This window comes from Eretmochelys imbricata, chromosome 2 (assembly GCF_965152235.1).
Source record: "Eretmochelys imbricata isolate rEreImb1 chromosome 2, rEreImb1.hap1, whole genome shotgun sequence".
NCBI classification, from domain to species: Eukaryota; Metazoa; Chordata; order Testudines; family Cheloniidae; genus Eretmochelys; species Eretmochelys imbricata.
Window position 1 is genome coordinate 166,578,844 of NC_135573.1, and position 25,940 is coordinate 166,604,783.

Sequence of the window (25,940 nt, forward strand, 5' to 3'; positions counted from 1 at the left end):
AGAAAATATGATTTTGATCATATTACTAGCACCCCACATTACCCATAAGCAAATAGAGAGGCGGAGAGAGCTATACAGACAGCCAAAAAAATCCTATAGCAGGAAGATCCATTCCTTGCCCTTCTAAGATACAAATCAATACCAGTAGCGACTACTGCGTATAGTCCAGCACAACTGCTGATGGGAAGACAATTCAGAACTACTGTTCCAACTTTGGAACAGAATCTATCTCCAAAGCAGCTAGACATGAAGAGAGTAGCCAAATTGGACAAAAAGACTAAAAAAGCTTATGGACACTTTTACAACAGACATCACTGAGAGAACTGACAGATCTAGAATCTGGTGACTGTGTTCATGTCAAATTGGGTGGAGAAAAAGGATGAACCACTCCAGCTGTCAAAAAGAAAAAGAATCCAGTGCCCAGGTCATGTGTGGTTGAGTGTTCAACAGAAACCGTCAACATCAACAGAACAAACAGTTCAGATGGTAGATGCAGAACAAGAAGACTCAAGGATTCCAAACTGATGACCACAGCCAGCTGTTGCAACTAATGGACAGCCAAATGACCAAGTTGTTACATGTTGGGGTTGTGTAATAAGAAAGCCAGTACAATTCAGAGATGCTTAACGGATTAAACTTCAAAGACTGCGTGATAGTGTACATATTGTAAATGGTAGGATTGTCGAACTTAAAGGGAAAGATGTAATGGAATGCTAAACTGTATTGTACTGTTCAGCCACTACGTTGCAATGTGTAAAATACTTTATTTAAATGAACCTCAGCCATACCTGGCATAGCATCAAAGGATCTTAAGATGAACACATCTGGTGCATGTAAGCAAACTCTGTAACTAGTCCATTTCTGGTACAGAAGTATATGACACTCTGGAGAAGTTAAAGCCTTTCATGTGGAGGCCTCCAGATCATAATGGCAGCTGCAGAAGCTGCACTCCCATGGGCTCTGATTCTGGCTGGTGTCCCTGAGCTCCCGCTCTCAAAGTGTGTGGAGTTGATCGTGCCAACATGCAGACTAATCCTGAGTAGGCCAGCATTATGCTACACTAGGATGCTCTAGAGTAGGAAGGGGGACTGCACTGCAAAGAGCAACCATGTGTATCTGCTCCTGGCCCATGGACCCCAGTCCTTGCAGAGCAACCACAAGGAGAGGTAAAGCCTCAGAGCTGGATCTGGGTTCCCTCCGCTGATGCCCATATGAGAAGACATACCCATGCTATCTCTGACTGAGTTAGCATGTTAAAAATAGAGCACAGCTCTGGCAGCAAGAGTGGTGTGAGGGGCTTGCTCACCCCCCAGTATGTGCCTAGCATCTCAGATAGGTACATATTCAGAGCAGCTAGCCCCTTCTACCGTTCACATCAGAGCTATTGTGGGTATGTCTCCTCAAGCTGGGAATCACATCTGTCACTCAAAGTGTAGACAGACCCATCAGCTGAATTCTCCCCTCAGTTACATTAGGAAACCTGACTAAAGTAAATGGGCCTGTACTGGCATAACTCAAGGGAGAATTTGGTCCATCTTGTCTTATATTTTTTTTTTTTGCTAATTCTGCTTAGTGAGAGCTATTGGTTTCCCACTTATATTCACATTAAGTTTCTAGTCCATTGTTAAAAACAAAATAATTTTTCTAGAAAATGTCTATCTTGTATGAAAATTGCTACAGTGATCTTTGTTACCCATTTTCATAATCTCTTGTAATATTATAAAAGTGAATTGTAGACAATATTTTTGATGTTACCTGCCTTACATTTTCTTTCTTGACAATATACTACTGAAATTTTTCCAAATATTGCTTTTTTGTGTGACCCATGTCCAACTTTTTATGACTATTGCTAATAATTAGAGCAACTGTTTTTCAGCAATGTAAATATCTTACTCAAAGTTTTGAGCACTGTCACTAAAATAAGTACTGTATTGCTCACAAAAATACTATAATGAACCATTTGCAGTACAGCAAAACGATTTCACCCTGTGAAAAGAGAAAATTTGGCAGTGAAACAAGCAGTTGAAAGAAATCTGAAAATAATGGTTGCCCTGTTAGCACAGAGAGCAAGTACTGAGAAGAATTAAAGGAACGTTTCATTTGTAAATCCATTACAGAGCCCTGATTATTCACTAGATGGGTTAAAGCAACTATTTCCTCTTTAAAAATGCATTTTGATTTGCTGTTTCTATCATTGCTGGATATGGCAGTAAACCAGCAGTGTCATAAAAACAGAAGACGTAATTTAGAAAATAAAGCAGCTTAACCTGAATCCATTGAGAGAGTTTTGTGATTGGCTTCAGTGAGTGCAGGCTCATACGCCTAGGATATGCTTGTTTTAAAGTCTTGGTGCCTCAGTCTGACCTCATTTGAATGCAGTGGAGATACTCCAGGCTTACACCAATGTAACTAGGAAGAGGATATCTCCCCTGTCACTCATAAAATATTATATTTAATAATCAGTTTGAAATTGTTGAAAATGTAAATCAGGCAGGATAGAACTGAAAATGATGTCTGTACCATATGTAGACACTGTATATATTTTATATATTGTATGTGTGTATAATGTGTATGTGTATATATACATGGAATATCAAAATACATGCATTTATGTGTATACAATTGGATTCTTCTCAGCTCAGGGTTTAGTGTTATCTTAATTACTTACAGTGTACTGAGATTAGACTGACAAGGTTCCTTTTGTGTTAAGCAAGAGCTCACATTCCTGAGTGATGAGCTACTCTCCTTTTTGCCTCTAGATGATCACAGGAAACATTCTTAAAAACAAAAAAAGTTTGTAACTTGTGACTGACCTAATTGTGCAGTGGCAGGGCATTTTATTGCTAGGCAGGGCAGATCTGTGTTACAAGACACAATTGGGCTTTCCAGGCTCCATAACCTGGTAGGTGAGAAAGCGTGCTGTGTATTGCTGAGCACCATGTAACTCCAGTTAGAAAAGACATGGCACACAGTATGAAATGTTAACACTTATTTATCAACTGCAGGCCTAACTCTACACTATGTTACACTGGTACAACCCAAATGAAGTTCATGGAGAAGCCTGGATGTCACTGAGAGCGGAGTTTGGCCCCGTTGTATATTTATTAGCATAGATAGCCTTCCAGAGTACAGCAGTGTTTCAGCAATGTTAATTTATCTGTAGTAATTATTATCTGTGTACCAAATCCTGAAGCCCTTACTCAGTCTTTAATTGTGACCTGAGTGACAGATTCCACTGAGTAAGGATGTCAGGATGTGGCCATATATTTGCTGTTGTGTTGGGAGTGGTGTGATAAGAGGTAGAAAGGAACAAATGTCTGGGTTTTTTCTTTTAGAAGCAATTTCAATCATATCCTTACTCCTTCCTTGTTGAATAGGAAGGTGCCATTTTACATTGTCACTTTTCAGAGTAGAACTGCAGTTTAATGACCATGGGGAAGTCCTCACATTGAATCGTGTGCCTGCAGGAGTCAAAGGCTGAGACACTTGTTTCAATTCTCACTTGGGCCTAGGGGCTTGGGTGAGAGTTATTTATTTTGTTTTGCATGGTATGGGGTGGGAACTTTGGGGATCTCAAGACATTTCCTGAAACTGGGCAACTTGCTGGATGATATTGACAAGTGGAGGGCTCAGACCCATTTCTCCACATCAGGAGACATTTGCTGGAAAGGGGGGAAAGGTGGGGCTGCTGGGAGACACAGAGGAGGAAGGGGAGAATTCCACAGGCAGACACACATTGCAGGGTGGGATGGGATCACTCCAGCCAGCTGTGCTAGAACAGCAATCTGAGCATGCACAGCTCTGGCAGCAGCAGACGGACTTATTTATGGCATGTTCGTGACAATAGATGTAGCCATTTTATTGTCACATACAGAACTTCATGTATCAAGATATATTGCATTGTGCATTGCTTCTAAACCAAAGGCCACTCTGTTTGCTTCATTCTTTAAATTGCTTTCTTACTTCACTATAACATATTCCACTGTGATCTGTTCTTCTCTTACTATAGCTTTAATACATGTATTTTTCAATGTAATTGAAAAACAAGCAGCACAAACAGTATGGTGGTGTTTGTATATTGTGTATTTTCTGGTCATGTTATCCTTTTTCAGTGTTGGTGATTATATACTATGGTTATTCTCAGATCTGTGCATGTGTTGTTGCTCTTCTATACACTTTCCTATACCTTGACCATAACAGAATCAATTTACTGCCTCATTTATTTTTTAAGAATATTTTAATAGGATTTTTAAATAGGATAAAATCTTTGATTAAATGTGAAAAAACAAGAGCTAGCATCATAGAAAATAAGGTCAACAAAACTGAGTAATATCCCCTCCAAACTTGCAGTGGAGTTTTTGCAGTAGCCTCAGACATAAATATGTTTTGACAGCACTTATAGCTTTAATCAGGATTTGTAACCCTATGGATTTTATTGCTTCTGCTGTCAGAAATCAATTTCAGTATTTAATGGCATTGTGTAACTCAGCCAAGGAGAATTTTGGTTTGATTTGATTTAAATGTTATTTGAAGCTTCATTGCTAAGATACATCTTCTAAAAATAATTATTTTATTTAAAGCTCCATTTCTATGATACATCTCTCTTTTGTTTTCTCACAGAGAGTGGTCCTCAGTTGATTTAAAAGATTTTTTAAAATCCTCAGGAATAATATACTACAGCTCAAAATGTAACAAAACAGATGAAATAGTTGTTTGTCTGCATTCCTCCTCTGATTTGTGGATTCATGTATTATTTCTAAGTCTTGGGCCCTGATCCTGCAAACACTTAAGCGTGTGCTTGATCTTACCCATCATTGTAGACCCATTGGCACCAGTGGGAGTATTCACATAATTAAAGTTCACCACAATCATAAATGTTTGTAGGATCAGGTCATAGCAGACATTTTTATCTAATCTCTGTAAATATAATGTTAATTCCTTTTGTTGAAAGAAATCTGTTTGGGACTCGAATCTGCCTCCAATCCATCATCAAAACTGTTGACATCAGTGGGAGTTCCCTGTACATGAATAAATTGCAGAATGGAGCCCAAATTCGTATATACCTTTGGGGGAATCAAAAATTGTATATTTCGCTTAAAGAAGGGGGAAAGCATAGAAAGTTAATTGAAGTACTGAGTTAACAATTATACTGTGTCTGTTAAAAGTCTCATCACTTCCATCTTTTACAAGGTTAAAGATTGACTTGCAAAAGGAAAAATATTGTGTGTGGTCCCTGTTGTTGCTTCTTTATAAAATTGAAATGTTGGGGTTTTCTGTTCTTAATAATAATAATAATAATAATTAATAATACTTAGGTCTTATATAATTCTCTTTGTTAAAGATTAACATAACTCTGCCCCTTTGTTTGAAGGAGCAGAAAGCTTCCACTCCTAAAATCCTCCAAGAAGTTTTTCAAAGTAAACAGAGACAGACTTGAGTTTGCTGACATTTATAAAGGAAAAATGGTAAGGAAAGAAATGTGCAGGGGGATATGCAAGAGGAGAACCTCACCTTTCAGGAAGTAAAGATAGGCAAAGCCCCCACTTTTTTTCCTTTTGCAGGTCATCTTTATGAAATGTCTGCTGTTTCTGGTGGCATTTCCAGTCAAACAAGTATTTATATCAAGGGTGAAAACCAGGACCCATTGAAGTCAATGGCAAAACTCCCATTAACTTCAGTGGATCCAGGATTTCGCCCTATGTTCTTTCAGTTATCTAAGCATGAGCAGTGATTTTTAGCTAACTATCTTTACTACATCTCATTCAGAGATCCTGCAGCTCACACATGATAATATTTATGTTGTGGATGTTACGGTTTTGGGACTATCAGAGTTAGAGGAGACAACATCAGTAAGCAGCTGTTTTGCATCAGAAGACACCACTGAAGACTCAGGTGTTGTGAGCTCTCCATCTGATGTCATATCTTTGGATTCACAAAATGACAATATGAAATTGAAAGACAAACCAGTGAATGGTCAGGAAGACTCGGCTGAAAGGGATGGAATTTGCGCAGCAGAGTTGTGCTCTGTGAGGAATACCTCCTGTGATAGCAACGATTCTGGAAATGCTCACCAGAGGTAAGTCCCACTTGTAAAACAATCTAAAAAAATCTCATTTGCCTTTCTTCTAGGAAAGCATTTAGCAAAGCCAGCTTCTACTTTTTGTTGCTATTTCATAACCCAATGCCAAATAAACACCTAAGGGTTCATCCTAATGAAAATGTTTCGTGCCAAAACGCCCTAGGATCACGTGCTTGTAACAACTGGCAGAAGTAACTTTTTTGTTTTAATTTGTAATTCCTTGCAAAATTCTGCTGCTCTTCAAAGCTGATTTCTCCATGAAGGCTAAAATAATTCTGTGTCATAGTTTGGTTAATTCTGCAGCAGTGATAATGTATAGGGGAAGGGCTGTAATTTTATTGCAGATCAGCATATCCACAACAACACTGCCAAGCAAGGAAACAGTGTTTTTTAGACAAATCAATATTTTCCTGCAGTTTCTTCAGCCCAAATATCGCAGCATTCAGCTAGTACATGAGAACCTGGAAACTGATTACAAACACAAGGGAAACTGACTTTTCTATTTATTTGCCAAAAGTCACATAGTGAGTCAATGGCAGAACTGAAGGAAAACTCAGTTCTTAGTGCTCTGCAGATGCAAACCAGAAATCAAGGGCAGCTATGCCACCAGCAAGGAAGGTGGTCCCGGACAACACACAGAAGGGCACCTGCTCTGTGTGATACTGCAAGATTCGAGGGGGAAAAAAGCCTGTTACTTTTTGTTTGACACAAAGCCAGTGCTCCCTCTGTTTAGTATCTAATCTATTGTACCTTCAAAAGAGCATGCAGCATTGGCCTAATTATCTCCTTCCACACATTTCTGGGGGAAAACTTGAAATAAGGGATAAATTGGCTTGCAGTCAATATTTAATCCCTAAATTTGATGATGGGCCTGATCCTATTCCCATTATTGTCAACAGGTACAGGGTCAAGACCCTATGGATGTCTTTTTGACTCTGTCTTCCATGTGTCTTGTCCTTGCTGTACAATCCATTATATATCCCCTAATAATTTCTTTATGGAGGATGACATAGACTAGCATAATAAGTATGATTAGCACTAACCACTTGATCCAAAACCCATTGAAGTCAGTGGAAAGACTCCCATTGATTTCAATAGGCTTTGTATCAGGCCCCATGAGAGGAAAAAGCAATCTTCACCTGAAACAGCAAGGCCCAAACTGATTAGTTAAAATATGCATGTTCAGGCTGTTGTATACACTGCCCAAAAGTAACTACAATCTTCACTACCACAAACACTCCTTACTCATCCCCAAATTTCATATCATAATTGTGACTTTGAAGCACAAAATACACCACAGCATAGTCCAGTAATATAGCATTCCTAATCAGTGCAAAATATTTTGCAGCATTTGGTGGCATGTTTCATGCTTCCCAATAAAATGAAAGACCTATTGCATGCCAATAAAATGTCACATACCACAGCTTAAAAGTCAACATCTGCCTTAATTTTCACTTCACGGTGAGGCAAAATCATCTCTCGTTTTGGATTCAGCTTTGCCTCTCATCCTCACAAAGGTGACAATAAAGTTATGATTATAGAAAATTTTAGGAAATGTTACATGAAAGCAAGAGATCTAAGTTATGGATCATGTGGGAAATATCACTTTAAATTAGCTAACTTCTGTCCATGTAAAAATCTCAGTCTTCATGTTGAATTAGCAGATTCTGGGTGGTTTTTGCATGTATTACCTTTTTTTTTTTTTTTTAATTCACTTCTGTGAGTATGAAATCTCTTCAGATCAACATTAGGGCCCTGTGGGACCCTAAAATCTGTAACTGGTTTTAGTACTACGGCAACAGCAGCTGGTGCTGCAGTACCAGAGATGCTGACAGAAAAATCTTTGAAACTGCTGTGTTCTCTCCTACAGCGTGTGAATTCCAACTCTGCTCCTAACCTGTCTGCAAACAAACTAGTATTGAAAACAATGCCATTTTTACTGCCCTTGAGGTCAATTTCTTAAGTCTTCAAAAAAACACTTCTTAGGAAAGAAAATAAATCCATTTGTTTATTTTTTAAAAACCTGTTTGTATGAAAATCTTAGATTCATTATCTGGATTTGTGTCAGTTTTGAGCACTGCAGGAAAATTTGGAGTATGTTATTTTCAAAGCTCCTGTGTCATAGCAGATCCACTGTCCATGTAGTAAAGTCAGCTGAAGACTTTGGGATTTTATGTAGTTCCTTAGATGAGCAGGGACTGTAGAAATGGGCCTTCTATGCCATCCCGTCTCCTCCATCTGGAAGCTGAACTCCCAGTGAAGTTAAAGTAGAATTTTGTATGAACAGTTGATAGTAAGTTATACTTTCTTATATTTCTGTTCCTTAGCGATTGGAGCTCCTGTAGACAGCTATGCATGAAGTTCATGGAGTCTTGCTAATTTCTACCAGTTCCAGATATTAGGATCTAGCTCAACTTTAAAATAAAATTAAATTAAATTAAATTAAATAAACTGGAAAGCATGTAATTGCTCTAAAGGACAAGTAATATGTGATGTAAAATGCCATTGTCTTGATTCACTTTAATAAACCAGGAGCCAATTAGTTTTGGGGTATATGAAAGTGCACCAATTAACAAGAATGGGATAGAGTCATCTATGGTTCTGAACTCCATTGAGCCCAGTGCAGTTACACCAGGGACTAGTTTGGCTCAGTATTTGAAAACTGATTGTAAAGGCTGTTACAGAAGATTCTAAACATTTGTATTATTTTTACTAATCATTATAAAGTTGACTAAACGCCAGGCTTTATTTACCTTACAAAATAAGTATTTTCTAGGAAAACAGACCTATTACAGAAAGAAAAGGTCTGAGTTTCATTTGCACTGAAGTCACTTTACACTGGTCTGGCTGTGGGAGTAAATTACATTCACTCACTTTAAGGCCTTACTGCACTGCCCGTGCTGTAAAGAGCCTATGACTAAATGAAAATCAGGTCCAAAGTGTTTACATAAGCTAATGAGTCCCACATAATGCTTAGCTCATGCTCCAGGAGGTATTCTGCAATGTTGCCTACTTTTGGCAAATTATATTTTTTAATTCATTTTGTTAAGGCTTCCAGGGGCCTTCAGGCATGGGTGGCTTTAAAAATTAAAAGATTATTTATTACTAATTATCGTAAGGGATGTGTGACTAAACTCTGAGAAAGTGCAACTGAAATGCATGCCAGCCTTTGAAATCACAGGAGAGAATTACAATCCGAGTCTGCCCATTTGATGCAAGTCAGTCAAAACCATGTGTGCATTCAAAGGCAAAATCTGGCTCTTAGCATGCAGTAGACTTGTATGTGTTTGCAAGCATAAATCTATGCTCAGATATGAAATGACATGTACAACTATCTTCACACTTTCAGAAATAACATTGACTATAGCATTTGTATTTCCAACAAAGTTTTGTCAAGTAGAAGGCCTTATAGGGTGCTTACTATCCATAATACGCAGGGCAGAGAGATTTCAAAGTAAGACCCCAAATCCTGCGAGCTGCTCCAGCAGGTGACCCAAGTGCTTGAGCTGTGCAAATAATGGATTTTTTGTTTCATGGGCAATTCCAAAAAATTGGCCGGGGGGGTGGGGGGGAAGAGATTTTTGGATCAACCCAAAAATGAAGTATTTTGAAGTTTCTGGTGAATAAGGGGGAAAAAAGATATAGGGTCAAACAAAACATTTTGTTTTGATTTCAAGCATTTTAACGTGTTTTAAATAAAATTAAAGGACGTTTCTGAACAAAAAGTGGTTTTGAACCAAAACATCAAAACATTTATTTTCAAAAATGTCTGAACAAAATGTTTTTTATTTTTTTTTATCAGCTTTGTTCCTTTTTCAAAAGGAATAGCTCACTGATACCGACACACATTTGTGAAATGTTTTGATGTCGCCGAATCTGCATTTTTGGCAGGAAAAAGTTTTGGACACAGAATTGCACCCAGCTTTGCCAGGTACTCATGCTGGAGTCCTGTTGCCTTCACGGGGCGTTGCCCATGCACACTGAACAGCTTGCCGGGTCACTAATTTTCAAAAATATAATTTCATGTCTGTTTTGGAGTTAAGTAGTCTAGTGGACTGGACTGGGAATCCCGTCTATTCTGGCTTCTGCCATCAGCCTGCTGGGTGACTTTGGGCAAGTCACTTCACCTTTCTGTGCCTCTGGTTTCCCTCTTGCCATTTGTCTGTTTTAATTGTAAGCTTTTTGGGGCAGAAGTTGTTTCTTGCTATGGGTACAGCTACACTGAAGCTGGGAGGTGTGATTCCCAGCTCACGGAGACATACCCTTGCTAGCTCTGCTTGAGCTAGTATACTTAAAATAGGAGTGCAGCTGGTGTAGCATGAGTGCCAGCTCGGGCTAGCCGACCGAGTACATATCCATAGGGGGTCCGGGCAGTTATACGCAATTGGCTAGCCCAAGCTGCCGCCGTGCTACCCTGGCCTCACTGCTTTTTTTAGGTGGCATCTCAAGCAGAGCTAGCAGGGTACATCTACACCAGGGATCAGCAACCTTTGGCATGCGGCCCATCAGGGAAATCCGCTGGCAGGCTGGGACGGTTTGTTTATCTGCAGCGTCCGCAAGTTTGACCGATCGCAGCTCCCACTGGCTGCGGTTCGTCGTTCCAAGCCAATGGGGGCTGCGGGAAGCGGCGTGGGCCGAGGGATATGCTGGCCGCCACTTCCCAAACCAAGGCCAGTGGGAGCTGCTATCGGCCGAACCTGCGGACGCTGCAGGTAAACAAACCGGCCCGGCCCAGCCCGCCAGCGGATTTCCTGATGTGCCAAAGGTTGTCAATCCCTGGTCTACGCCAAAGTGTTTTCATAATCCTTAGCAAATGGACTCCAATCTCAGTTGGGGGCCTTAGGATCTACCATAATAGAAAAAATTATTATAAGCATCATTAAGCATTGACCCTGAACACCCTTTCAATCTAACTCTCTTCCTTAAAATTCCTCTTTGCAACTGACTTCTTTTGATTAGCATCTCATCATGTACCTGCTCACAAAATTTTAATATATAGTATTAAATGAATAATAAGCAAACCACAAAGAAGTTAAAATGTTGCATACATAGCAATAAACACATCTCATGATCTCTTACAGTTGTAACTCCTGTCCTCCCATACCCCCTCTTTTCCCATCATTTGGTGTCAGCATGCTAGCTCCTTGGGGTAAGGATCGGTCAGTGTTATATGCCTGCAAAGCATCATGCACACCTACTGTGTGGAACTATATAAACAAACATTATTCAGGTTGTAAAATTAAGCAGTCAAAAGTTAGGCTATGCCAATGCAACCTTCATTTGGCCCCTTTGTGCGTATGTATTATGACATAGTCTTTAATCACACGATCACATATTATTTTTTCTGCAGGACCCTGGCCTCATTCTGTGCACAGGATGGGTAGTGCTCACTTAATGAGCAGCTATTCAATATTTTTGTTTTATCCTCTTTGCTCAGTTTGGGGCCCCATGCCTTATTTACTGCACACTATTCAAACCCCTCTCTGAAGTCAGAATTATTAATTTCCTCATGAGTTTATCTATGTTGCTTATCACTCTTGTATCCAAGTACTTCCTGAATACTAATTAATTTAGTTTCACAGCCCCCCTTTGAGATGTGGGGTTGGCATTACTCCCATTTTATACGTGGGAAATTGAGACACAGAGAGATTAAGGTCAAAAGTGTCCACTAATTTTGGGTTCCCGTTTCAGACTCCTAGGAACTGATTTTTTCAGAGTATTTAGCAGTATATAGCCCATAATATGTTCAAATATAGCTCCTGCTGACCTTGAAGTTGCAATTCTCAGTGCTCAGCACTAGAGCTGGGTGAAATGTTTTTAGCAAATAACGTTTTTGCTGAAAAATGCTTTTGTGGGGGCTCCAAAACCATTTGCAGATTAGGGTCAAATTTGACTAATAGTTTCAGCCAAAAAAATATGGGGAAAAGATCAAAAAAGTCCAAACATTTTCCTTTGACTGTTTTGAAACATTTCATTTTGGCTTTTTCATCTTGAAATGGCATTCTATTTTGAAATCTGACCAATTCTTTAAGACACACATACACAAAGGTGAAAACCACCCAAAAATGTCCAAATTGAACCAAAAAACGTGAAAAAAAATTGGTTTCAGTTGACCAAAATATTTTTGGTCTATTCAAAAGCAATATTTTTCAAGTTTTCAATCTGACAAAAAAAATCCAAAAAATTGATATGGGTTCGAATCAAGCCCATTTTTTTCTAGATATTTTGGTTCAGCCCCCAGATTGAAAAATCATTTATTTCCCCTGCTCTATTCAGCACTTCTGCAAATCAGGCCCCAGAGCCACAAGTTGGGCACCCAGAAAATGAGGAACACACCAATTAGTGATTGTCTATGACAAGTTTGATTTAAGTGACTTGTTTAGCATCACTCAGGAACCCTGTCATGCAGGCAAGAATAGAGTTCAGTTCTCCAAGGCCACATTAACCATGAGACCCCCTATTTCTCTTCCTGCAGGCTCCTGCCTTATTCACTACACATCTTCCAGTTTCACCAACAAATGAGGTAGGGGTCCTACAGGCAACAGCCTCCTTAATTACAAAACCCTGCTCCAGATCTAGAACTGGACCATCCTGTGCACTAAATGAGGTGGAGCGCTGTAGAAAAGATAGTATGTAATCATGTAATTAAAGACTATCATAATGCATATGCACAAGGGAGCTGAATTAAGGTTGTCTGGACAACTTTAATTCTGACATTTCCTCACATTTGAGTGAGTGACTTAGCAACCTTAATAAACTTTTTTAACATAGATTTGTGTGTGTAATTTCCTAGTTTTTAAAAAAGCAAAATGAAAAAAGAGAATTTCCATCTTGTGACATCATATTGATCCCCACATGGGTCATTAGAGGGTTGGAACCTTAAGATCCGCCACCCAGACCTTTGCAACTTGAGCTAACAAAGTAAATGATAGCACTAGAGGGTTGCCATCCTGTATGTGAACAAGCACTAGCAGGTAATGAGAGACACGCTTTCCCAGTGAGTTTCACTTTCACACATATTTGCTGACAGCAAAGAAAAGGGGAGACTCTGGAATCTTGGCTTCCATTCCAGGCTCTTGAGGTCCATGTGTCTAGTGGGGACATACTGTTCTGCCCATTTCCTGTAAGCCTAACCCCTTCTGCCCCACCCTCTCCAACCTGTCCCTGCCTTGTCTCTTTTGCAACTCTTTTCTGTGCAAGAGAAGTGGTATCTGTGGGTTAATTCATTAATGTTTGTATATAAAGCACTCTGATAATGTTAGATGGAAGGCCTTTAGAAATGCAAAGCAGTAATATATATTAAGCAGCAACATTTTTATTTTCAGTGTAGTGTTTTTTGACTAGTGAACAGGAAAGAGACCTATAGCAGGAATGTAAATTATTTTTGCTACAAAGAAGCAACCCAGTTTTCTCTCAAATATACTCATGCAGTTCCCATTACAATCATTTGGTGGTAATGCTTATATATCTGAGGACAGAACTGGGCCCACATATCCTAGTCTTGACAAGCCAGTTTCTCTTCGAGATGGGAAATAGATGCATTCAACCTTTGTGCACACTTTTACCCTCCTATAAATATAATACACTCCAATAAACCTGATAACCAAACTCTCCTGTGTCCAAAAAGGGAGTGCTGCTTGCCTTTTATTCTCCTTTAACAACACGAAAAGCAGGGATATGTGGCATTAAGACAATGGCAGAATACAGACCGAATGTTTTTTCTTTTCTTTATTTGCCTGTCACTTTCAGAAACCTTGCATTAAAGACAAATGATGACTTTGTTATCTAACCGCTCCCAAATGGAATGTACTTTCCAGTACATTAACAGCATACAATTTGGCACTGTTTGCAGGTTTTGGTCATATGAAGCTGGAACATTAAAAGTTTTCACACTGAAGTTCACTTGCACCTCAGAAAGGCGGGAGTAGGCTTAGGGGCAAAGGAGATCATTTTCTAATGTTTTGGCAGGGGGAGGGGGTCAGAATTGGAGGTGTCAGACTGTAGGCTGCCCTCTGGGATTGTGGTTGCCTAACTGTGCTGTTTTTCAGCCTTCGCGTTCTCTCTCAAATGGCAAATCAAAAAGCCCCTTCACCTCTGACAAGATGAAGAGGAAAACAAATGCTTTCAAAGGTTTTGGAGGACTGTTGGCTAATTTGGAAAACAGCTACTTCCACTATTAAAAAGCATTTAGCTACATTAATCACAAAAGCCAGTCCAAACGGCAATACAATACATGGAGGTTGTCTGGGGTCCCCACTGTGACTTAGTTTAAATAGAAAGCCTTATTCACAAGGATGCTCTTTCAAAACCATGTTCTCAGGGCAGCCTAAACTCATTCAATATCTGTCTGCTTATGTAGCTCCCATTCCCATAGTACTACCTGTGTGTCCTCCAAGCATTTCTCCTCACGTCACTTCTCTGAGCTAGGGAAGGATCATTAGTCCCATTTTACAGATGAACAATTGAGGCATAGAGAAAGTGTTTTGCCCAAGACCACACAAGAAAGTCTGTGGCAGAAAAGGGAATTGAAGCTAGGTCTCTTGAGTCCCTGCCTGTTGTTTTTAATCATAGGATCATCCTGCTACATCAAATGTCAGGCTGGTTTCTGCAAGCTACTGAGTGCCTCTTGTGAGGTGCCAAGTGCTCTCAACACCCATTCAAGTAGCCCCCCTAAGTGGAAGTCATCAGTTCTCAGCACTTTTCAAGATAGGGCCCATGATTATTTAGCATTGATGAGCCTTGTGCCAAGATCGGACATTCTGGGAACCGCTAACCTGGGTCTTTTGATATTACTGGATGAGGGTAGAAAATCAGCATGACTGTTCTGTCTCCTTAAGGCAGTTCACATAGCCCTGCGTTACCCATTGTGTTTTTCAGCAACACTGTTCTTGTTTTGCAGCCATCCGCATCTGATACTCTATATCAAGCTTTCCAATGCTCTAAGTTCACGATTGGGTTAAATTGATCATGTGCTAAAACCCAAAAGAAGTTGCTCTAAATATAATATAATGGCAGCGTATCTGACTGCAATTATAGTGCCTTTAACTGTTTAAAAAGAAAAGCAGTATTTATGACTAGATGTATCTGAGCTTTTTCTCTTCCCCCTTTGAATTAAACTTTCTCAGAAAAGTCCTTCTTCTGTGGTGCTAATTTGACAAAATGCTGCTGTAACTTTCATTTTGTCTCCAGCTGAGAGAGTGACTGTGGAGAAATAATCACATGTTGTGGCCTCAGCTCAGTGGAGCATTGAAGTCAGTAGGTGAGCAGTTGCTGCGCTCCATCCTTTGCTCTTGCATGGATCTCTGCTAATCTGCCTAAGGAATATAGTGAGCAGCGTCCTGGAGCTATGCACGTTTGCTCTTTCTAGCTTAGCTAAAAACTCAGCAGTGCTGTAATTTTCAGCACCTTGTATTGTATGAGAAAAGCAACCTAAAGTTTATCATGTTCTTTCCCAAATGAAAAAAAGCGTGTGAGAAAATGCCATTGCTAATGTTTATCCAGCATGTAAAACACAATATCAGAATAAATCTTATGTTTGTCTTGGATTCTAGCCAAAACAGAACTGTCAACAAAAGAAAAGGCTAAAGGGTCGGGAGGGAGGGTTTAAAAAAAAATTAAAGGCTCTTTTGTTTTCTTTTGCTAAATACTGTCGTGTGAAAAGTTTGTTTTAAGCATATTTATATGTCATGTGAGCTACTGGAAACCCCTAGACCTTCCCCCTCACCCAAGACACACGCACATGTATTTTAAAACCATGATAATTTCGAGAAGATCCCTAATATTTTTATATGGACACTGGAGGGTTTTGTGGGCGAGAAGAATTAATCTTGTTAGAATTAAGAAATGCACAAAAAATTGCACCTTCCCTAAAGCCTTATGCTTAAGAGAAAAATAATAATAGTACAGTACTTTCATTTTCAAAGCACTGTACAAGCAACTAATTATCTTCATAACACTCCTATGAGTTTGGTTTTGTTATCTCAGTTTTACAGCTAGGGAAACTGAGGCACAGAGGTTAGGAAGCAGACAATACTCTGTCACTGCACAAGTGCACAGAGAAATTGGGAAGAAATCCCTGGTTCTCCGGCCCATTCTGTGCCTATTAAGGGGAAGTAATAATTTAGCTGTAAGGGCCAAATCCAGCATCTTGGAAAGGCTCTTACTGATTTCAATGAGAGATGGATTAGATTCTACACAATGTCCCTGAGACCACACAGTGAGTCTATACTACAGCTAGAATTGGAACTCATGACTTTCTGGTTCCTAGCCCCTGAGCACAATCCGCTAGACTTTCTGTCTGTAATGCCACTTTCCTATGTATTTTAGGAGACTGAATGAACACTGTCAGAATAAAGCATAATAAATTACTCCTGGGGGCATTCTGCAACAAAAAATTAAAAATTCTGTGCCAAAAAAATAAAAATTGTGTGTACAATATTTTAAAATTCTGTAAATTTTATTTGTCAAAATAGCACTACATAATCACGCCAGTTTCAATTATTTTGTATTTAGTTTCAATACCTGTCAGCAAGTATGTCAGTAACAATACAGACGCACACAAAAATTCCCCCAGGAATAGAGAGTTAAAGAAACCCCTATGACAACCCAGTTCCTGTTTCTCTGTCCCCTTCTCCCCCACTGCCCCCCCCCCCAGCCTAGCCAGGAGGTCCAGAAACCTGCACCCCTACCCCCACAGAGCCCAACCTAGACACCTGCCTCTCTTTCCCCTCACCCCCCGAGCACAGGGATCCAGAGGGAGAAACAGTCTGATGCTTGGTCCCAGGCTTGCACAGAGTTTCCTGCGCACTGCCCTCTCCTTCCCTAGGGCGTGCTAGGACCTGCAGCTGCCAGGAACCCTTTTGCTCCCTCCCCCTCCCCCTCCCCCCAGCAGTGTCTCTTAGGTGTGAACTGGGCTCTGTCGGGTCCAGTGACCCCTAATGGCAGCCAGCAGCACTGCAGCCCATTTCTGTGTAGGAAAGGAAATTCTGCCTGCACAACATTAATTTCTGCAAAATTCTGCATTGCGCAGTGGCATAGAATTCCCCCAGGAGTAATACTTTTTTGGGGCAGGGGCGAGGAGTTATACATAAAATGGGAAGAAATAGTTTGGACTCTGGGGTCAAGAGGATGAGAGAACAAACAGCACATGACATTAATCATGAGGTTTAGTGCACTACTGGAATTTGCTTAGATACTACAGTGATGAGCACAGTATGAGAACCTACTCATAATAGAGCTCTGCACTGTATCTGGATAACCAAGCTCCTTGCTTAGGCCTGGTCCTACAAAGAGCTTAGATAGTTTGGTAATTTTTCTCAAATAATTAATTCCATTTACTTCATGTTTTTTGTAAGATTGGGGTCTTGCATCCTCTGGCTTCTCCACTGGAGCCTTCACTTCTTCAGCCTGTAGATCAGATGAGGAGGAACCTGTCTTTTCTTGCTTCCTTGCCTTTCCCTGGGTCTGTTGACAAGAAAACCCAGGTTAACATAAGCATTGCGATGTGACTGGTGGTTAACACAGGTAGGGCCCAATCCCAAGTCGTGTGGAGCATCTTCAACTTCCCTTGACTTCAGTGGATGATCAGCACTTCCTAAGATCTGGCCCATTGCGTTGTTGAAGCAATGTGTATATATACTGTTCGCAGTCTGTTTCCTATATAACATTTTGGTTTGTCAGTTCTTTCTCTCTGTATTTAAACAATGGATTTTGGTTACTGGATTTGATCCCAATTCAGCACAGCACTTAAACATTGCTTTCAGAGGGACTTACATGCCTGCTTGCTTAAAGTTAAGCAGGTATTAAAGTGCTGTGTTTTAATTCGATTATTATTCAGCACATGGTCAAATGCTTTGCTGAGCTGGTGTCTTTGACAATGGCAAACATCTGAAAAATGTTCTGGAGCTTATTTATTTATTTGGCATATACTGGAGGCTTGATTCTGATCTCACTTATACCAATTTATATAACTTCAGGGGAGTTACTTCTGATGTACGCTGGTGTAAGTGAGAGGAGAATTGGGCTCAAGGAATTTATCTGTGCATTTAAGCACAGAGCTGCACAAATGCTGACACAGTAAAGCAAGAAAGTAGAGGTGAACTTTAAAAGACATTGATTCTGTTCATTCTGCTGTTCATCATTCAGTTCATTCTCCTGTCAGTAGGAGACACTTATATAACAACAAAATGGCATAAAAAGTAAATGTGTTGAAAGAGGTTAATTAAGTCAACAACAGAAACAGGAGACACAACCCAAAAAATTGAATTCAGATGTCTATTACAAAGGGCAATAGCAAAATGACTTTTTGCAGCCCAAGTTCAATAAACAAAAACAAAATGGCTTCTGGTAGATTCTCATAAGGACATAAGAGCTGCCATACTGGGTCAGACCATGATCCATCTTGCCCAGTATCCTGTCTCTAACGGTGGCCCATACCAGAGCTTCATGGAGAATATACAGAATAAGGCAATTATGGAGTGATCAACCCCTGTCTTTCACTCCCAAATTCTGGTAGTCAGAGATTTAGGGTCACCCCAAACATGGGGTTGCATCCCTGACCATCTTGGCTAGTAGCCATTGATGGACCTACCCTCCATGAACTTATCTAGTTCTTTTTAAAAACTCAGTTATACTTTTGGCCTTCACAATGTCACATGGCAATGAGTTCCACAAGTTAGTTGAGGAAACACTTTTTCACAATTGTTTGTATTAAACCTGCTAGCTGTTAATTTCATTGGGTGACTCTTGGCTTTTGTATTGTATAAAAGGGTAAATAACACTTCTCTATTCACTTTTCCCATACCATTTATGATTTTATAGACCTCTATCACATCCCCCTCCTTTGTTGTCTCTTTTCTAAACTGAAGAGTCCTAATTGTTTTAGTCTGTCGTCGTATGGAAGCAGTTCCATACCCTTAATCTTCTTTGTTGCCCTTCTCCCTTTTCCATTTCCACTGTATTCTTTTTTTGTGTCTCATTTTATGTCTCATTTTCTGAATGGTTCCTAACATTCTGTTAGCCTTTTTGACCACAGCTTCACACTGAACTGAAGTTTTCAGAGAACTATCTACGGTGACTCCCAGATCTCTTTCTTGGGTGATAACAGCTAATTTAGAACCCACTGAAACTCAGAAGGCCTATTTTGGGGAAGTGCTGAGTGCCTATTAATTATAACTGCAGTTGAGGATGCTTGGCACTCAGCAGTACCCTGCAGTCTGACTCAAACACAGACAGCCAAATTCAGGCTTATATGATTTGCTGAACAGTTTTACTTGAAGCAGGACATTTTATTGTATTTTTAAAATAAGAGGACCTCCCAGAAGGTAGCATTTTTCAAGGATGGATTTGAGTGAGAGGGATGACACCATTAGGGGCAGAAGGAAAGGGAAAGAGTTTCAAGAATAAGACTGGGGCATGGAAGATGGCACAAAGGTGGAAGAGGAGAACAGTATAAATTGAACATACAGGAAAGAGGCTTGGGAGGAGTGTAGGTAGTGGGTGAGGGAGTAAATGGAAACAGAGCAGATGTGGACAAGAGCTAGTTGTACAGTGCCTGGGTGAGGATAAGAAGTTTGACAGGCAAAGGGAAGCCAGTGAAAGGATTTGAGAGTGGCTGGAGCAGGAAATTATTTTGTTGGTAATCTAAGCATAAGGACAAATTATTACTGGGATGTCACAGACTAGCAAATTGTGACTTAAAGTGAGGAATAAGGAGAAGGAATAAACAAACTCCTAGGGTGAAATCCTGGGTCCACTGATGTCAATGGCAAAATTCCCACTGACTTCAATGCGGTCAGGATTCCACCTCTAAGGAACAAAGATCTTGTTGTCACACAAATATCATTGGTATTTATATAGAAAAAAAAAAGAAAAGAAGACGACAAGTGGAGAAAATATGAGGCCTGATTCTGATTTCACACTGATTTTAAACCATTGCATAACTTCATTAAAACCAGGGGCATTACTGTTGATTACACTGTTATATTTGAGAGAAAAATCAGGCTTACAATAAATACAATTAGAAATGTCTCCAAAGAGATTAGTTACCCCTTTTTCCTCCCCTCAGAATGAAAAATGGATGTTTAATAGAGCTTAATTGTATTTATCTTTAATTTCAATTCATATGTGTATACATTGTGTGCACAATACAGCCTGCTTTAAAATGACGCAGATATTCAAACGATTTCCATTTGGGCACTCTCCTTTGTACAGACTTCACAGTGAAAAACCGAGCCATTTCTTTGTGCCAAGCTTTATTAATCCTAATCTTTTGATCACCAGCACACTGAGAAACCACAGTGCAAAGATACTTTAATAAGAGACGTGGTTGTACCAGTCTGGTGCGTGGCTGTAGTTTTGTTCTCTGGGGGTATGTGCTGCCCATCTACAATGAAACCAAAGGGGTTGAAATGAGAGTGGATTTCAGAGTGACAATGCAAAAATAACCCCACCATTTTTCTCTTTCAATTAGTAGCAGAGATGAAGAAACGACTGCAGCTACGAATGACAATGAGGACGTATTCATTGCTGCACGACTCCGACGGACTTTGACTGAACTGGATGAAGATTTAGAAGGTAGGGAACTGTGTAAGCTACAAAAGTAGTAAGGCATGACAAAAATATACGGAGTCAGTTTCTGCCCTGTGCATGTGCAGGGTTCTCATGGAAGTCACTGGGAGCTACATGTATATCTGTGAGCAAAATTTGGCCCACACTATACATTTCTGCTACTCCAACCCATATTGTTTTGCTGCTAGATCAAATCAGTATCCTTAGGCTGCTATTATCTATTTATCCAGATATTTATATGGACATCACTGTATATGAGGGCCTGCTACCAGAAAGGTAGTACTTTATGGGCCATATTTTCTGCTGGCATATTTTCACTGACTTCACTGGAAGTAGAGAATTTGGCACGATGTTTGTGATCAATGTGCCATTTGCAGTTTGTAGCAGGATCCTATCGTTTTACACCATACAAACTCCTTATGTTTTGTCAGGATCAAATGGAGAAGGGAGGATGTTTTCTGTGTGATATTTCAACTGCATTACTACATGTAGTTTAAAGTTTTATAACTCTAAAATCCTGACCAGAATAGATTAAAAGAGACTAAATGTCATCGCAAAGAAATACCCTGCTTCCTAACCGCCTGTGATAAATCAAAATATCACACCATTTTGTTTGATGCAAAATTATGTGAACCTTTTTTTAAATCTCATAATTTTGCAGCATCTTAGAATGCAGTGGGCCTGATTAGGATCTCATTTATGGGAGTTTTATACCATTTCAAGTCTGTTAAGTTGAGTGTAATCACTCTTGATTTACACCAAAGCAATTGAAAGAAGAAATAAACCCAATAGCTCCTTTCACAGTGAAATTGTTACATTCCTGGATGATGATGGGAGGTGGGATGGTAGAAAAGGAAATGTAAGTTCTGTGTCTTTGTTGGCTTGCTTGAGGTAGTCCCTCAGACAGATTGTTTTTATTAACCAGGTTTGAAAATCATAATTGAGAGATGTTTGCCATTTTTCTGAAATGCTTCTCCTTTGGAGTATTGCAGTGAAGTGTTTGTCACTGAGACGTTAGTGAAAGTTAAGGTATAAACAGTAGGCTAAATTCTACCCTCAACTACACATATACGATTCCCATTGACCACATCCGGAGGTGTGCACGCACAATAGGCTGATGGTAATCATCAACCAGACAGTAAAATGTATGCAGATACTGCTTTTTTTTACAACAGGAACACGTATGGAAACTTGTGAACAGGTATGTCGTTAAGTTATGTAAGTGTGATCAAAATCCTGATTTGCTGATTTTTCTAAACCATCTTTGAGTAACTGACAGTGATGTTGCACATATCTGACCAATTTGTGAAAGTTTTTGTTTACATTTTTGCAGCAATGGAAGGTATACATTACGAAGCAGATAACGACTCTGTATCAAACCACACAAATGGGGCGTCCAGCCCACATTTCAGCGATGCAGACACTGCTCAGGATGCTGCCTTTGGTGTTCCAGTAACAATCATAGATGAGATTCTGAACATTAACGCAGTAGGTCCAACTGAAGATGAAGAGAATGCATTACTCCCTAATGCAGATGATGAAGATATCTCAGCTGATTCCATTAATTTAGGGAACTTTACAAATAATAACAGTGCAGGGTCTTTTGATAAGAAACATGTAGATGGTGGATCTCTGAGTATATCCATGGACTTAATTCACCAGCAGTCCTCTGACGATGTATTTAAACCCCTGCCCATAGAACAGAGGCGAGAGATGTTTGAGTCTCTTACAGCCTCGTTTGAAAAGAGAAATGAAAACAACCTGGGACTGGAAAACAGCTATAAACATGGTGTTAGTTCTGAGGAATGCAAACCCATGCTGATTTCTTCTCATCTCAAGCCTAAGACTCAAATCCACATAGCAAGAGAGAAAACAAATCAATATAATGAACAAAATAGTCAGGAGAGATTCTTGAACAAAGTGCACACAGAATGGGAATTCAAGCCCCCATCAACCAAAACAACTGAGGAGAAAGAAGATATCCTGTCACCACCTCTGTGGAGTCATCGTGCCCCTAGTTCCATAACAAGCTTTGAACCTAAAGTAGGTCTGACAACCTTTAAAGTTGTCCCTCCCAAACCTGAAATAAAATACTTCGATAGAGATAATTCCTTCTCCACTGGTGCCATTAAGATAGATGACCTAGGCAACCTGATGACTCCAAATGCTGGTAAGAAGAACACATCAGATATTTCTTCCAATGAAACTGATGAACCTCTTATTAGGAGAGTAAAGGAATTCTGGAGGTCAAACTCTACAGGAATACAATCTGACAAGTCTATAGAACGTAATTCTAAAAAGTCAATAGTCACTGTGAGCTCCAAACCCTTTAATTCAAAATCTGAAAGCAAACCTATCTCTCTAACAGATGCAAAACCAATACCGTCTCAACCAGTAACTTCAAATGTGGCTGAAAGGCATTTTGAGCTCGAAAGAATCAATCCACCTGTGCCAGCCGCACAGTCTCAGGTAAACACATCAGTGTCCCCAACAATTAACAAGGACAAGACAGAGTTCCCATTTCTAAAGCCTTATAAAAGAACTTCAAGCCATTATGTTGCCTCTGCTATTGCAAAACGCCTCGATCCACTTATGTTTAAGACTGATTTGATAGAGAAGCATGATAAAGAGGAGAATAATCATGAAGAAAAATTGATAAAAATTGGAACAGAACCTCTCCCCAAAGGGTGCATTATTATGACCAAAAACAGCCCTATGGAAATAAAACCAGCAGAAAAGAGAGACTCTTATTCAAATATTTTTACTTGCAGTCACAAAGCATCAAATAGCAGGTTGACGCTTGGTGATAATTCTGCTGTGGAAAACAAAGCAGTGAACATCGGGTTACTGAATCAGACAACCCCTGTAGGTTTCTATAAACGGAGTATCAGTGTACCACTTACTAAATCCTCTTCAAAGGATAACAACACTACAGAAGGTGATCACAGTTTTAACAGCAAACACAGCATAGTTGATAAAAACACACATCCTTTGTCTGATCAGAAATGTGAGAAGATGGACCATACTAATTCTTCCTCATCGTTCACATCACCTGATCTCCCAACACCTACATCCTCTTCCAGCTCATTGTTGAGGCCCACTAAATGGCATCCTGCTAACAATATACAAACTAATTCTTCAAAAGCATTGTCAGAGCTAAATATTATGCCTGTAAATAACCACATCATTTCTCAAAGGGATGAGAAGCCTGACAGTATAAATAAATCTGATGTCACTGTACAGACAGATATCTTTGGGCCAAAGAAGAAGTTTAAACCCATTGTCCAGAAACCAGTTCCAAAAGATGCATCTCTGCACAGCACTTTAATGGAAGCCATTCAGACTGCAGGAGGAAAGGAAAAACTCCGAAAGGTAAAGTGGAGACTTCATTTAGGCCTTTGAAACTGGAGAAAGCCTGCATTCACTGGAGTAGACACCAGCCTGTTTTATAACTGGTATTCTTGTTCATGAGCTGTAGTACATGTAATATTTAAAACATTTATAATAGCAAAATTCAGAACCAGGCCACTGGTTATTCCGCTCATACTGTATATTGTTATGGAATAGCATAGCCACTTGCACTAGTTAGAATAACCAGAGGAATACAGATGTACAGTATAAAGAGAGAAGCAATTGAGGTTAACCTAAAATCCTAACCTGTATTCCTGAAAGTTATATAAACATCGGAATGTGCAGTATATAGGAAACATTTAGCTACACATCCATGAAAGATGTACAGTTACTTTATATCATCAAGATTTATTATTTGTTAACTGCTAATACTGTGCTTGGCATTCTGCACAATACACAAAGCGCTTGATTCTGCATTCCTGAGCAAAATTTAACTCAGTGGGACCATTTGCTTAAGTAAGTAGTATGCATTATGAATATGGGTTGCAGAATCAGGCCCAAAGGAAGCCAAGCTGCCTGGCCAACAGAGCTTAAAGTATAGATATGTGCTTCGAACAATTTTAATAAAGTGTTTTCAAACTATCTTGAAGTAAATATCTAGTAACAACTTGATGGTGTCTATTTTGTTCATACTCTAGAGTTCAGACAGCATGATAAATGGAAGTCAGAAGAAATCCTCATATGCCGAGCCAGAGAATGAGCATTCAGCCCTGCTGGCAGCAATCAGAGGCCACAGTGGCACGTCAGGACTAAAAAAGGTGAAATAGATAAATAGGATCAGTGCTCTTCTCATTGGTTGTTCCTACTGAATGTGCTGGATGCATGGTGAGCTAGAGTGATGCAAAGTAATTTGTATTGCAACAAGAAGACCTTAGAAAAAATTATGACAACACAGGACATGTAATGTTTACGTTATGGGCCAAATTCTGCACACAGCTATAGAACTTCATTGACTTCACTAGAGTTGTACACTGGTAGCTGAGGGCTATGTGATGGTTACATTATATCAAGGTAAACCCAAATTAGTTAAATATGGGACTGCACGCTCCAGATACTTAACCCAACAATCTTCAGCTCAGCATTTTCACAGGCTTAGGCATTATGGATAAGCTTTTCATTGTAGGAAAATGCAGTTTGCACCCCACCTAACTTATGGGTCAGCATACCCCAGGAATCTACCTACTGGACATATGTGCATGTAAATACTTGATTTCCACATGCACACTGTATTTATGGTCATTAGTTAGGTGCAATGAAAGTATACATGGAATTGTATGCGACTAACTAAAAATCTGACTTGTGTCCCCACAGCTAGATGATTCCTTCTGTTGGAAGAATTTATCTAACCATTAAGGCATCTCTTATTTTTAATAGCCAGAGTCTGAATTGCTCTAACACGAACCTTCACTCAGTTCACTGACCCAGCCAAGGAAGTGTATTGGGCAAGAAGTGTCCCATCTCCCTGATGCGGTGACTCAAACCATTACCAACTATCCACACAGCTGGGGATCACTGGATGTCTACCAACCACATAACGTCCCTGTTCTTCCCTATGTTACTCCATTATCCTCAAAGCAACCGTAAATGCCTCATTACTCGTGGGGCAAATAGAATAGACAGCTTCCTCTGAGACTGACACCCCACAACACAGTGTGTTACCAGAGGCAGTGAAAGAGCAGCCTGGCACACAGCCATTCCAGGACTGAGGAAGGCAAAGGCCACATCTGTGCACGCACACACTATGAATTGCCCTGTGTACTGCTTGGGCATAGCTGAGAATCCATGTGAAGGAAGTTCTGAAAATAAATTGTTGTTGTATCATCAGAGAGATTCTTTCAAATTATTTTCTCCAGTAAAGAAGCATGGCTTTTTGCATTATTTT

General features: G+C 39.8%; 1 protein-coding gene across 1 annotated transcript in view; it reads left to right on the top strand.

Moving 5' to 3' along the window:
* Positions 1-25,940, top strand: part of COBL (cordon-bleu WH2 repeat protein) — a 226,790-nt gene that overhangs the window by 199,468 nt on the left and 1,382 nt on the right. The window contains 4 exon segments of the mRNA XM_077808716.1: positions 5,767-6,076; positions 20,550-20,653; positions 21,981-24,019; positions 24,697-24,816. Coding sequence (XP_077664842.1) covers positions 5,767-6,076; positions 20,550-20,653; positions 21,981-24,019; positions 24,697-24,816 — 2,573 coding nt within the window.